This window comes from Mixophyes fleayi, chromosome 1 (genome assembly GCF_038048845.1).
Source record: "Mixophyes fleayi isolate aMixFle1 chromosome 1, aMixFle1.hap1, whole genome shotgun sequence".
Taxonomy (NCBI): domain Eukaryota; kingdom Metazoa; phylum Chordata; class Amphibia; order Anura; family Limnodynastidae; genus Mixophyes; species Mixophyes fleayi.
Genome location: NC_134402.1, coordinates 155,117,314 through 155,133,146, shown reverse-complemented (window position 1 = coordinate 155,133,146; position 15,833 = coordinate 155,117,314). Strand labels below are relative to the sequence as shown.

Here is a 15,833-nt window from a genome sequence, read left to right as displayed (position 1 = left end):
GTGTCATTAATATAAAAATAGTGACGTTTCCAATCAGAAAAAAATCACAAGGACAACTATTTAAAACCTGCGTTTGTACCTGGAAAATAGGAACAATTAACAACCATACATGATTAAAGGTAGGCAAAGTACGGACAACAGGCAGCACAAACATGTCCTGACTCTACAGCTTGCAGCAGCTAGAAATAATAATAGCTCCGTCACCAGTAGGGGCGCTGGTGAGGTCTCTGTAAGGTCATGTGATCCCAACAGCGACCCGTACACGTCACCGCCACGTACTCTGCCCATGCGCCGCTCCGCCGTGCCGCTTCCGGGTTCCCATTGCCCTAGGCCCACGTCATCACACCTCTGCTCTGTGTACACTGCTTCTTCTCCCCGCCCTCCCTTCACCCTTCACCCTGCCGCGTCTGTACTGCACCGGGGCCTGCACCCTGTCTGTCCGGTGCTGGGGATCTGTGCTTCCGGCTATCCATTCCTCCGGCACGTCCACGTCCCACAGCAGCCTCCACCATGAATTTCCTTAGGGGAGTGATGGGAGGTCAGCAGAGCTCTGGGGTGCAGCCATCTGGAGCCGACACTGTAAGTGACAACAGACTGTAGTTCCTTATTATACACACAGATATGCGAATTTACAATTACATCCATAACAATATATGTTCATTAGAGTCAGGCTCTATGTGTGCAAGGGAAGTGATCGTGTGTACGAAATGATGAGTATTATATGTATGGACTGTCATTTCTTATAGATCCTCACATCCTGCTACGCTAGCACCATGCGATATAATGATGATAAATGGTGACACTTTACTGATTTTTATGGAATTTGGCAAGTGTTTTTTTTTTTTTATTGGAACGTAAACTAGATATAATCCTGCAAATTAGTAATCTTGGAGTCACCTATTATTATTATGCAATTGTCTCATTTATATTTATTAGACAGGGTTTAGGTACCACAGTTGCAGGGTGTGTTACAAATTCGTGTCTGTCACAAGTTGTTGAGACATTTCTTTCATCTTACAGATGCACTTGTTTCTTTCAATTGCGTGAAGAAATGTGCCAAATAGAAAGTTGCATATGACATTAGAGGCAATAGTTATACCCCTACCTAAACAATTTTACATGGACAGACATATACTAAGGGCCGTGCCATAATGATAAATTGTTGCATGACATAAATGGTTGCTCTTCTAAATTACCTTGTTGAACACTTCACAAAAAATAAAACTTACAAAATAATTTTTGAGGGCCTATGTATAATAGTTGCTAATTTAGCTTCCTATGATTAGTTCTGGGTTCTGTATTTTATTATTATTGGAAATATTTTAGATATATTTTTTATTCTTAATTAATAAATTACATATTTAGACTGATGATGTCTGATATTATTTGTTCCCTATATTATAGAATGAAAGGACTTGAAACACAAAAGTATTCTTTGCTCTCTGTCTACATTGTTAAAAATTCCATGATTGCTTTAAAAATGTCAGTATATTTTATAACGAGCTTTGCTACAGTCTGAGCGGTCAAGTCAAGCATTTAAGATCTAATTGGCTGGCTTTTTGTTTTCATATACTGGGCATTTTATGGTCAATAGTCCTGGCATTTGGCTACATCATTGTGATTGGACAATTTTGCCCTGAGTATTTCATGTTTGGCCATATATATCTATGTACATATATGGCCAAATCTGACAAAGATCAGCCAGTTTATTTAAACATTTTTTCATATCTTTCATCATGCTTTAAAATCTAAATATCCCAAACAGTTGTAACTTAAGAATGGAAATGGTTTACTGCGACTCTACACACAGACTCTGGTCAAATGTAATTCATTGCATCAACTGTCAAAAATATAATAATGCAGAATAAGATTTTTTTTTTAAAATTTAACATAAACAAGCACATTATATCTTAAAGTAGCCATGGATACTTTTCTTAAAATGCTGATAGCTATACACACGTAGAAAAACTATTTAGGAGTGGGGATATGCACATTACCAAAATACATCAGTCATAGTTAATGACAGCACTTGAATTAGGGCAATTATACAGCTCATATAACCAACAATGCAACAGCCTGTCCCCTCTTTTTGTAGTTTTGTCCCAACAGCTGCCACAAAAACCCCATAAAATACTCCTATTTCTCTCTTCCGAAATTAATTTTTTCAATTTATTTTATTTAATGAATTTACTCCAGTGCAACTTATAGCCTATATTTTTACCCACCATCTTGGGTAGTGATTCATTTTGATTTGATCTAATGGCTTTGTCTAATGTATCATCCATTAAAAACAGAAAATACATTTCACTCAGGTGTAAAAAGTCTCTGGGTCAGTAATTGAATGTGCTTTTTACATTTACACATTATTTAGTTTCAGATTAAATTCTGCACGTTGCATATATTGCAATCTGAGTCAGCACAGATATAAATACTTGTAAAATATTCTGTAGAAACATCCTTGGGGGGGGGGGTGGGCATAATACATTTAACTTTGTTCATTCACCAGCAACATGTTTGCCAAACAATCATTCAAATGTGTCTATGTTTACTGTCATTATAGTTGCTGTGCACATACATTATTGCTATGATAAGTAGGATTGTTCATTGTTGTAAGAGTCACAAAGGCTGGAAATATAAACTCATTCACCAAAGCAAACACGTTGATTAGACTTTGATGCTGATCTAGTGTTAAGAATTTATTCTGTGTGGTTTACTGATGTTGGTAGACAATATTTGGTATTGAGGTCTTTAGAAAAGATATCATTGGAGACTTTTATTAAAATAATGCAAAAAGAAAGATGTGGGGTTGCATCGGATGTTTGCATATATTTTATATGTTGGCTCTCATTTTAAAAACTGCAGTAGGAAAATTACACAAGTGCAATACTTTTCATAAACAGCCTTGTATTGACTACATTATGTTGGGCTTTTCTAAAAAAGGATATTCATGGATTAAATATTTGCATAATTATATACAGTAAAAAAAAGTGTGTTTTTCATTGCTCTCATTTCATTACTTTCTTTCATACTTCAAAACACTACAGTTTATGTAGTGATATCATGACCTTTGATTCAAGTTAAGGTTGACATCAGGAAATGCCTACAACACCGTGTAGGGCGCACAGCGGCTTTGTGTTCACACTTCTGCCTCACAGCGCTTTGGTCATGAGTTTGATTCCCGACCATTGCTTTATCTGTGTGGAGTTTGTATGTTCTCCCTGTGTTTGCGCGGGTTTCCTCCGGGTACTCCAGTTTCCTCCCACACTTAAAAAACATACTAGTAGGTTAACTAGCTGCTATCAAATTGACCCTAGTGTCTCCCTCTCTCTCTCTATAAGCTCCAATGGGACAGGGACTGATGTGAGTGAGAACTCTGTACAGCACTGTGGACTTAATGGCCCTATATAAATAGATGATGAAGACACTTCAAGTAAAAAGAGCAGGCATCATCCAAAATACAGTGCTGGCCCTCCTGATCACTGGTGCAAGTGGCCGTGGACAATGGAATGGGCAGCACGGTGGCCTAGTGGTTAGCACTTCTGCCTTATAGCAATGGGGTCATGAGTTCAATTCTCAACCAAGGCCTTATCTGTGTGGAGTTTGTATGTTCTCCCTGTGTTTGCCTGGGTTTCCTCCGGTTTCCTCCCACACTCCAATGTGCTATATAAATAAATGGTGATGATGATGGAACTAATACTGGTTTACATTCTTTTACTAGTGTTAAAGGAGGCTAATATTATTGTTTATTTATAAGGCCCCACAAAAATCTGTAGTGCTGTTTAATGGGGACTTAAGAGTATGTAGAGGACCAACAGACAAATTACTGGAGTTTCAAGAAAAATAATACAGTATAAGATTTATAAAAAGCATGATAAATAATGTGCAGGAGGAAAGATATAAGGATGCTCAGTTGAAAGCCAGAGAAGATGAGGGGGAGGGCCCTGCTCATGAGAACCTACAATTTAATGGGAAGGGTTGAGGCTGAGAGAAGGGGGGAGGTGGGGCGACGACACTGAGTGAGAGTGTGGGTTTAGGGAGGCCAGGCCAGCGAGGGTGAGAAAGATGGAAGACTGATAGGAGAGATCTTTTGGAGGTTGGAGTGTGATGTGGCTATTAGTGAGGAGTTGAGATGCCTGTCATTGGCAGAGTGAGAAGGAAGTGAGATGAGGTGTGGGGGCGAGGAGTGGTTGAGGACTTTTTAAGTGATGATGAGGAGTTTATATTGAGGGCGGAAGAAGGGGGAAAGGTTATGAGCTCCGTTTTAGACATGTTGAGCTATAGGACATCCATGAGGAGATGGCAGAGAGACAGTTGGACACATGAGGGAGCAAAGAAAGGCGAAATGACGAAGGTAGGGTACAAGAATTTTTTTTTTTTTTTTTAAATAACCGTGTAACATTCTTCTGCACATGTTTGATCTTTTAATTGTTTAATGTTTTAATATATTTTTAGATCAGACTGAACATAGTCTTAATGCAACCACAGATAGTTGACAGTCTCAAGAAGCAAAACCAGTTGTTAAAATTCTACAAGATCAAAGATACTTGCTAGACTTTCTTTTGCAAGCTAATTGCTCCAGTGTCATGCGCTTTAGAAATGGAAGCACGTATGCTATGGCCAGACATTTGCCAACATAGTCATGGATCCCTTAATCAATCTGCTGCTTGCAGCTGTTAAAGGGATCAGAGACTTTCATAGAATTCACAAGTTTAAAGTACATTTGGCTCACAATTTGGGAAGATATGTGGCTTGTTAGTGTTATTTATTATCTTGTATTTAGATTGTAGACTTGTGAGCAGGCCCTATCACCGCTTTGTCTGTCTGATAAAACAGTCCTGTGTTATTACTGTGTTTATTCCCAATTGTAAAGTACTACTTAAATAAATGCTAATAATGATAGGTCATTGTGCATACAATTTCTTTATACTTCAGAAACAAGTCTTCTGTATTACAACAGTTCAGAGGGTGTATAACGGATAACAAAGAGGCAAGTTGTTATAAAATGTGAATGTTTTTACTGCAGGATTGTTCTGCATGTTTCCAAGCGGAATAATTACACTTTCTGGTTCAACATATCTAGCCTACTAAATAGCCATCACCGGTGTCATGCACCATTTGACATTTTTAAACTATTTTATAGCTTTGCTCTATGCATCCCAGTCACATACATGTTTGATCTTTATTTTTTTAATGTGGTAATTTCCTGTTAGTTCAAGCACAGTTGATAAGTCACCAATCTTGTGGCATGCTGGCTGGGTACATTAAATATGAATAGTTTTTTGTAAATGTTAATTTAATCTAAGAAATGGCTTGCCATGGTGTGATTTATACTTTTTCTGTCCCTTATGTTACGCCTCTCCTTTAACAAAATTGAGCAACATTACTTTATAAGACTTCACCTTGTCAACAACCCTTTTTTAATTTAAAACGATTAGTGTCACCACCCTGTATTTTTCAACATAATTCAGATGCATGTTATGAGTGCTAGTGATGATGACATTTCCTTCTTGGAACTCCTATACTGATATCTCAGGATGAGAGTTGAAATAGATACTACCTAAAGAAAATGTCCACCTTTTTTTTTCTATAGAAGATCAAGGCGGTAATGCGGAGTGGGACATATGCTGGCATAGTGTCTGCAGCAAAAGTACTAGGGTACTGTCAAATATATATACATTTATTAATGTGTATATTTATAGCACACAAATGAGCACTCAAATGCTTTCTTTCTACTTTGGTAAGAACTTAAATCTGTTTGTCATTTAAGAGCAATACCAGTAAGCTGACTTTGTTTACATTGCTGGCTGTTCAGCTACTGTTTATCCTTTGACTAAATACTTTGAGGTGTGCCAAATTGGTAATCACACACAGCACTGCAGTGATTGACTTATGGATATCCCTGAAACATGTACCTTTGTAGGAAAAGCCCATAAATTGTCTGCTTTCCTTACAGACTATGCCTTTATTTTGAAAATATGTGACACATTGATGTCCAAACTGGAAGGAAGTAGTTTCAGAGAAATTTGAGAAAAAAATGACTCCCATCAGATGTGGTAGAGGCTAAGTGTTCTTAATTTGATTAAATATTGAATATGATGAGGCTAATACAGTAGAGCAATTTAAACCTGCTTGGGAAAGACACAAGCAAATCCTTAAAAACAAGAGTTGGAGGATACCATAGGTCAATAAAAGGACAGACTAGATGGGCCAGTTGGTTCTTATATGTCGTCAAATTCTATATTTCTGTGTGATGGAATCATGTGTAGGTGTAGAAAATAAAAATGTCTGTGTATCTGTATTTTAAGAAATCATTCACTGTGTTGACTTACAAATGTTCCTCAGTGCTCCGTTTCACACATTAAGCAAGTTTTCTTCATAGCATTTGAAGACCTTTGTGTAGTTGTTAGCCAGGTCTGTTTGTGTGTTCTGATCTTCACTTTTAATTAGTACTTCATTGCTCTCCCCTCAGATCCAGAAGCTGTGTGACAGAGTTGCCTCATCTACCTTGCTCGATGACCGTAGAGATGCTGTCCGGGCCCTCAAATCCTTGTCAAAGGTGTGTATGCTGTTTAAAAAAAATTAAGTATGGACGGGTTTAGCTGTATTTTGGCTCCTTTTTTTTTTTCTTTTTTTTTTTTTAAAGACAGGATTTTTCTAACAGAATCTCTTCTATTAAATACTGATTGAATGGCCAGTAGTAACCTCCTCCCAATACTGTTCACCAGGGAGAACCTACGTGGCCCGGGCAGTTAGCATGCTAATCAAGCTATTTAGCTTGCTGGTTGACTTGTTAACCAGCCCAGCTACCATGCTGACTGAAGCCTCTGCTGGCATTTAATAGCGGGCTGGCAGGGGAGGGACAGATTACTTCTTGCTATGCAATTGGCATACTTGGTGCGTCTCTTTATATGTCCTATTCTCAGGTGAACTTGGGGGTGGTCAAGGACAGTTGTCTGCAACAGCTTTGCATAGTCGGTGCATAACAAGAGTGTCACAGAGACAACCTGTTCTTTTTAAAGGCTTTTTTCACCTAGATCAAATATTGAAGTATTCTCCATCTGTGCAGAGAGTACATAGAGAAATAAAGGACATGCTCTATACACGTCCTTTATTCCCCCTCCCTATACCCCCACGGTTGAGTGATGCAAAATGTATAAATGTGCATGTAGTTATTTTTTGAAACTGTGCTAACGCAAGCAAGAATAGATTTGAATTGGAATTGGTTTACTTTAGGAAAAAGTGGAGCAAATTGTAAATGTTTGTGCTTGCTTGTAATGGTATAATAAGCGTTCAAAAGAAAGAATGAATAAGCTTATTAGTTTTCCTTTGCTGTAAACAGAAATATCGCCTTGAGGTGGGCACTCAGGCCATGGACCATCTTTTGAATGTCTTACAAACTGATCGGTAAGATATGCAAGTTCTTTTTCTTTTTTTTTGTCAATAGATCTTCGCAGTCCAGGTTTAAAAACAAACTACAATTGTGCTTCTTCTGTTGTTTTTAGCTCACACTAGCATGTAACCTCATTTACTTGTAATTTATGTTCCTCTTCTGTTCATGTACACAGCAGTAACTGGGGTACAGGTCTGCAATATGGCACAATATGACATATCTACTATCACTAAAGTGTAGCCAGGTCATTTGGTAATACTAGAGCATACATTTAGCAAATGCATGCATGTAAGCTGCTGCTGTGCAGTAGAAGATAAAGTTTCCATTGAGTCAACAACTCAACTATTAAGTTGCAATTGTGAACTTATCTTAGATAAAAAGCACATGGGAATAGTGAAATAATATTATTCTTTTGATATTTACAAAGCGGTCAAAATCAGAATAATTTTTATTTTCTTGTGCTTAATGATCCTAATAGAAACTCATTATACAGCTGGACTATTATTATGTTTGAATGTATTCATATAGTTTCAAACACATATTGACTTAAACCTGATGGTAAACAGTATCTGAGCTAATTGAGCTTCTCCTTTCAGTGCTGACTCTGAAATCATTGGTTATGCTTTGGACACACTGTACAATATAATCTCTAATGACTCAGAGGAGACAGGTAAGCCACGTCTGTGTGTGCCGTCATACATGTGTTCAACTGTTGTCTTCCATCTGAATCCCTCACCACTTGCCGTTATCATATAAAGTTTGAGAAATGCTTATCACCATCATCCCTGTAAAGTCACTTTCTTGCATTATTCAGATAATAGAAGGCGCCTGTCTGTCTTAAAGCCAGAAGTTAAAAAAATAATTTCATTCAAGATTCTCTAATTTCCCATATAGAAATATTAATTAATTGATATTTTGCACTAGCTGTCACAGGAATCTTATTGTCAGTAAAGGAACTCTAAACCTTTAATTTGTGTTTCCTTATACAAGCGATAATAACATTCAGAAATATATATGTAAAAGTTGCCATACCTTTTACAGAACTGAAAATGCTTGTTTTTACATTTGCATTGTTGCTGAGCACAATCTATTTTTTATAAGCCATATTTTGCGAATGGTGCCTGGCTGTATGTGTCCTTTTAATATTTTACTGACAGGAAGTCTGGGAAAAGCCCCCTCCACTGTTTCACTGTAGTACACTCCCAATAACTAAAGATGAGTCTTGTAGATGATTCATTGATTCCATTGCTGGATTTATTCATGTGATAAATATGTCTTTTAACTGCATTCAATGTACACAGGGCAAATGCCAGTATGTGAATGAACCCTTACCTATATATTTATTGTTTTGTAAGCACATTATACAGTCTGATGAAGGACGTTAGATGCAGCCTCTCAGCCATTTTTGTTTCCTTTGTCCCCTTTGGAAAAATACTGCACTTCCAGAACGCATGGAGTCCGAATTAGATGTATAATGCTGGTTGAGACTTAATAGCCATATTGTTCGTGTCCATATGTTCTATGAGTACTATTATAATAATATAATAATGTAATATTTACATTTTTAGTCATTATTTTGAATGATATTGCCCATTTCCGGTTTTGCGTTCCATGTTGGAATGCACTTCATGTATCTGGTTTTTGGTGCAATTGTTGATGTATGTCTCACCTGATACAGTGATTCTAGCACTCTGGTATGAAGGTGGCTTATGCACTTGGGTATTTAGGTCTTGCTATTAAAGTTTGTGGCTTTTTGAGAGCCTAGAATGTGCACCCCTTACTTTGGAATTATTACAGGAGCTCATTTGCTTCCATTTCGAGCTGCACCCCAGCAGATGCCTCAGGTTACATTTGTGCAGACAGATTCAATCATATATGAAACACACAATGTAAAAATGAAACACAGGCTGTTCTAGCTATACCAAAGGCGTTATCCACTTACAGGGAGCTGACCCGTGCCGCGGCTGCCGGCACTGGAGGACTCGTCAGCAGAGTTCTATCAATGTGTTTTGTACCGCTTGTGTTGCTTGAGCACAAATACTTGCCAATCGGCTCTCCAGTTTTCCAAATGTGGTCAACACAAATGAGGCAAGAGAAACTTGATATGACTATCTGCGCACACTGACCTTTTTCTTTTTGCATGACTTTAAAACCTAGAAATTTACTCCCGGTTACCCTGATATTTGCTCCCTTATGTTTCCCATCCATTCCTGTACCAAATTATACATGCAGTTGGTCGATTCCATTCTTGGAGCCTCCTTCCCAGGGATTCAGGTGAACTGCCACCTAGATCAATACTGCTGCTAGCAGGCAGACAGGCTGCTTCTGTTGGTCAAAAGGCCTCACTTGCATGCACATATCATTGTCCTTTCACTGTAGCTTCGTGTCAGCCACTGAGTTGTTGCAAATGTGCTCATTGTTCTTTTCATCCATTTTTGTGTTTTCATGTGGAAATTAGTGCTGTTTGTGTTGCATGCTTTTTAATATCAAATGGAAACAACAATGACTAGCAAGGTAAAAGTTGTTTTTTATCTGCTTTGCAGTCAGGCATAATGAATCATGTACAATTAGTTTACTGTAGTATTATTTTAACCCAGCACCCATGATGTGCAGAGATTGCCAGCAGTGTTTCAATGCTGTGTGCCTGCCTTGAACAGTGAAATTGTTGCTTCATTAACATGGCATGAAATAATCATCCTAGGATGGGTTAAAGTGTTCATTCTACTCTTCAGTTGGCTTCTTGTGTTGTGAACTTATCATCTTTTCTTTCTTTCATGTTTTCCTTTGCAGCCGAATCTGAAGGTAAACTTTAGCATCTGTGTGCATGCATGGTGTTTTATCCCCTATCCCTTATTTTCTCTACTCGCCCTGTTGCTGGTCTACCTTTGTCAAGTGTTATTCTTCTGGTTCCATGTAGGACCATATTGAACTTATGAAAGTAAAATCAACCTCTTGCTGTAGTTGTTCTTTATCAAAAACAGATTTTGTTATGTACGGTCAAAAGCTGTAACTAAGGACGGAGTCTGTTGGGGTTAATTGTGAAGAAAAGTTTTAATGAACATTTTTTTTTTTTGTGTGATTAGATTAATTGCGCACATTTGGGGCTATATTTAGAATTGAATGAAAGTCCATTTGTACAACATGGAAAAATGCAAACTGCACAAAATCGTCTTGCGTTGCGTATTCGCACAACTTGCATCCATATTTTGAGCTGCTCATATTTTGCACTTCCGGCTTCTGGTCCTTGAAGAGGTCTGTCAGGGGCATCACTTTAAAGTTCAATACAGTAATAGTTTAAAGACTCAAATCAACCCTGCCCCTTAGGGATGTGTCCGATTTTGTTTTGTTTATTATGTAACTGTATCTTTAAGATACGCCTTTTAGAAGGAGTATTTTTGCATGTCCAAGAGGCCTGGTTTGCGAAATGACGATGGCTGAATTTTTGTTCCCGTCGTATCTACATGCAGTAATTAAAGATGCATTTATGTTGAGATTTGTGCAACTACAGCCGCAGGAACTTAAGTGTTGTAATACATTTTTGCGTGTAGAATTTTACATTCAGCTCTATATCGAGCCCATGGTGAGGAATAATCTTCCAAATCTTTGGTTATTAAATAATAGCAGTAATGATTTTTGAATGAGGAACACATGGGTTAGTCAGGGAATACAGTTTGCAAAATATATTTTCAAATTTAGCTATATTGTCCCTTTTACCACTAACCTCGGCCACTTAAAACAGGATTATTCTGATCGATTTTTGTCTTTGGTGGAATCTTTAACATTTCCAGGCTTGCTTTTAAGCTTTTGGGTTTTTATTTGTAATATTATCTTTCTGGCATTTAGAAACACATTTTGCTGCTTTCTTTCATTTTGCAATTTAAAATTTCTCCTCATATTTTCATTTTGTGTCATTTACACGAAGGGTATGTGTCTCAGATTACTTTCATATCAGCCAGTTTATTACTTTTTATTTGCATTCTTATGTATGTTATTATTCCTATGTATCTTTTTCACATTTAGCAAGTCTAAATGTCATGGCCAGTGACTGTAATCTCTGGATGCCGTCCCCTTGCATACTCTGAATTATGTGATCAAATGAAGTCCTCCATATATTTATGTTTATTCGCTCATGTTTGGTTTGGTATATATCTAAATTAAAGTACACCTGTCACTATTTGATATTTCATTAGTACATGAGAAATTACCCTTTAGCCCAGTGGATCCCAAACTTTTCAGTTTGAGGCACCCTTAGGGCCTTTATAATTTTTTCAAGGCACCCCTAAGTCAAAATAATTACCAAGTAGTCCCCCTCCTTGCTTACCTGGTCGCGGCACCCCTGTGAGATCGCTGCGGCACCCCTGTGAGATCGCTGCGGCACCCCTGTGAGATCGCTGCGGCACCCCTGTGAGATCGCTGCGGCACCCCTGTGAGATCGCTGCGGCACCTCTGACAGTTTGGGAACCACTGTTTTAGCCTATTCACTTATCGAATAAAACAGAATTGTTTTCTCCCTGTCTCGCTGTGGTTTTCCTTGTAATACATCTAGAAAAAGATTTAGAACAAAAGTGGTACAAATAACACGAATAGTAATTAATTGGCTAAAAGCACGCTATCTCTAAGAGAGTAATTACCATTGTAAAAGCTGTACCTTCTATAAAAGATTTTGTCAATAATAATTGATAAATAAATGTAAAGCAGTGACAATAAGATACAAATCGTTCCTGTATCATAAATACAGAGGGGAATGAGTATTTCTCAGTAATACTATTCATCTTGGCAACATTTGGTAAATGTATTTTTGGTACAAGATCGATTTGTATCTTATTGTCACTGCTTTTAATTTATTATTTTTCATGTGTTATTGCCAAGTAAACTTTTATAGAAGGTACAGTTTTTTCAGTAGCAATTACTCTTTCTTAGTGTGGTTTTAGGCAATTAATCTGTTCGTGTTCTATTCTTTTATTCCCACAATTGTCACTATAGATTGTACTTTCCATTTTATTTCTTACTGTTCTTTCATAGGGATTCCCAGGTCCCAGTGGGAGAGCAAAGTGGCTTTTTGTTACCTTTTTGTTTTTTGTTTCACTATTGTATATTCTGTTTGATATATATTATACCACTTTCATACTGCCGCCCGGCAATATCCCGGGTTGTTAACCCGGGATATTGCCGGGGCACAGGGCAGTATAGATAACAAGATTCCCGGGTCGGGCGGGTTCATACTGCACCTGCCCGACCCGGGTTTTAGAAAAAAAAAAAGTGTTCTAGTCCATTAGAAATGACGTCATTTTAGTACCCAGAGGTCCCCCTGACAGCCGGCAACGCACCGGAGACACCGCTGGCTGAAAATAAGTTAAGTAAACATTTCTTATGTGTTTTTTATTAATTAAAATCTTTTTTTTTTTACCTCACAATTTTTTTTTTTTACAGTATGAATGGTGAGACCCGGGAATTACACGGGTTGCACCATTCATACTGCAGGCGAGCGGGGTCCAACACGGGAATTACCCATCGCAAAATCCCGGGTCTAAGTCCCGGGATTTTAGACCCGGGATTTTGTGGTTGGACTATTCATACTGCACCAAGACCCGGGTTTTTCAGCCTGCCTCTGCAAAAACCCGGGTTTTTGGTGCAGTATGAATGGGGTATTATTTATAGTCGTATACTTTAACGCCATTAAGGTTAAATATTTTAAAAAGTAGTAAATGGTGGTAAATTCGCACATGTTTTTCAACAGTGATTATGTTAGTAATAAGCACCCATTATACTTTATTGAAGTATGTCACAACAGCAATTTTTCTCTATCATCACCCTTTCGATCACTGTTGATCATACATATAAAACACTACTAGCAAAGCATTTCTATTGAAATTTGTGGTATCTGACAGATAACCTAGCACACAGAACATATTTACTCAGCGATTTGTAGCAGACTTATTCACTTGGTGTGTCAAACCTGACGATTGCCTGAATACCACACCAATCGGAGACAGACGAAATTGCTAATGAAAATCAGCAAATCGATATTTTTCCGCTTTGGAAAACTGAAGATGGTTTTTGTAACTATTAATTTTCGAGCAAGGACAGAAGAGGTCATTTCCAAAGTTCCCTTCTATGTTCACACACTTATAAATCTCTGCTTGATGTTCTAAAGACACTATCGTAATTTTATGTTGAGGTGAGAAGTCCACTTTATAAAGGGTGGTGTGGTTTGATGCCTGGTAAATACAATATTTACCGGGCATTATCTTGGTGTCACCTGTGATTTCAGTGGAGGAACTCCCCATTCTGCTAGCCATTTTATTCTTTAATTTTCCCTTTTTTATATTTGTTTAAACATCTTAGTGTCCCCAATTTACTTGGCTTCTTTAACTGTGTTATTAACCCCAGACAAGCTAAACCCTGCAATCAGAAAGTCATAGTATTTGTCTCTGTTCCACAACCCGCTTATCTTCTACCTAAGGCTTGAGTCTCATCTGTGTCAATTTGTCAATTCTGTGGCACAGCTTGGGAATAGTGGTCTCATATCTGGAGTGGATCAGACATAATTTAGACGTTGTAAAGAAAAAACAGCATTGCAGAGTATATTCAACGAACGTACAGAAAAAAGAAAAACAGTGTTACAGAAATATTAGTTCCGTAATATAACTTGTAAAATGAGTGAAGCGTAGCAGTGGTTTTTTTATGATGTTATGAGGGAAGTAAGAAAAAGGGTTGGGAAAAAGTTTTTTAGAGGAGAGGGAAAGGAGAAAATGTTGGGGGGGGGGGGGGGGGCATGATTTCTCAGTTACCTATTACATGGGACTGGGGAGCCATGTAGGCTGTACATTGGGGTCCATGTCTCACAAAATTTTAGGGAGTGAGTCATTAAGGAGGACTGTGATATAGTCCATGGATGAAATGTGCCATAACCTATTTATTTATTTTGGGTTTGGTGGGTGTGGGTGTGGGGGGGGAGAGGTTTTTTTCCATGCTCAGGCTATTAATAATTTGCAGGCTTGACTAATTTTAAGTCTGTTGACTTACGTATGGAGGGAACAGGTTTTTTGAGTAAAAATACTGCGGGGTCTCTGGGAAAGTGAACAACTGTAAGTTAATTGAGATGGGTCAGTGCAATATCCCAAAGTGATTGAATATTTGGACGCTCCCACCAAATGTGCAGGTGAGTACCTTGCCCACCACAGCTTCGCCAGCACATGTCTGATATAGTTTGGAAAATGCGGTGGAGCTTGGTTGGGACCATGTATCATCTTGAGTATACTTTATAAGCTGTTTCTCTAATACTCGCATTAATGGATACCTTAGCTACTCGTTTTCAAAATACCGACCATCCCTCGTCAGCACTTAAATATTTTTTAAAAATCTACTTTTCTTCCTTGATCTGTCATTTTCCCTAAAAAAAATTGTTTTTATTAGTTAATGTTGGCAGCATTTGGCATTCAGTGTAAAAAGTGATTCCCACTGCAACATCCTCTATTTATAATAAGTTAGCTATGGTATTGGAAATGTAAACTCTTCAGTGGTTTAGGGAGTAATATTACCATCATTATGTGTAGAGAAATGGTTCTGCAAGAAACAGGTTATGGCTGCAGTTTTATTATGTGGGGTGGGGGAGCAGTGTAAAAATAAAGCTGCCCAGTATTACCTGTAAAAGCAGACAGTAATTTCCCTGCATGCAAAAAAATATTGCTCCTTTTGCTTCTGAAATGGTTTGTCCTAAATGATGGCCATAATCTAATTTGAATGCTCACATATTTCAAGTTAGAGGTAACACTTTAACACTTAGAAATGACTTCCAAAATTACATCAGGAGGTAAATGAATTAATCTGCGATTCTAGAAAATCGTTGATATTCCGCAACTTTGCCGGGCAAATTTAAAACGCAATGTGTTTAATGGTTGTTTCAATTCTACCCGGCAAAGCCGCCGAATATCGGTGATTTGCCGGAATCGCAGATTAATGCATTTACCCCCTAGTGTATTGTCAGATTTTGTATGCACAGCTGTATTTTCCTATGACAAACATACCTATGTACACCAATGTTTTCTAATTCATATTGCAGAAGATAACCAGCAAGTACAAACTGATGACCTGGGAATCCAGTTTACAGAAATGTTCATTAAACAACAAGACAATATCACACTCTTGCTGTCCATTTTAGAGGTTAGTCTTTCTCTGTCTACAAGTAATGAACTTGTGTTCCACTCAAGCTGTTTAATTGCCACAAAAACCTTAAATAAGTTGATCCAATATAAAAATCTGGTTTATGTTTGTCACAGTTCTCATACGATTATAGGAGTTGAAGGAAAACTAAATCTAAATTGCAAGTTGCCATTTATAAAAGTGCATATAAGAGCCTTCATGTATATAAGTGGAAAATGATAGAAGATTATTGGAACAAAAGACATTTTACTTAAAACTTACATTCGACTGTATTGAAGGA

At 37.7% G+C, this 15,833-nt stretch overlaps 1 protein-coding gene across 5 annotated transcripts in view; it reads left to right on the top strand.

The window, feature by feature from the left end:
- Positions 1-288: 288 nt before the first annotated feature.
- Positions 289-15,833, top strand: part of USO1 (USO1 vesicle transport factor) — a 49,152-nt gene continuing 33,607 nt past the window's right edge. For 2 of the 5 annotated variants that reach the window (XM_075202057.1, XM_075202040.1), the window contains exons 1-6: positions 290-579; positions 6,470-6,556; positions 7,340-7,404; positions 7,987-8,060; positions 10,181-10,192; positions 15,453-15,553. In XM_075202057.1, coding sequence (XP_075058158.1) covers positions 511-579; positions 6,470-6,556; positions 7,340-7,404; positions 7,987-8,060; positions 10,181-10,192; positions 15,453-15,553 — 408 coding nt within the window. In that variant the 5' untranslated portion in view covers positions 290-510. Of the gene's footprint in view, positions 580-6,469; positions 6,557-7,339; positions 7,405-7,986; positions 8,061-10,180; positions 10,193-15,452; positions 15,554-15,833 lie in introns of all 5 variants that reach the window. The other 3 variants (XM_075202067.1, XM_075202049.1, XM_075202031.1) reach the window with 2 other exon arrangements.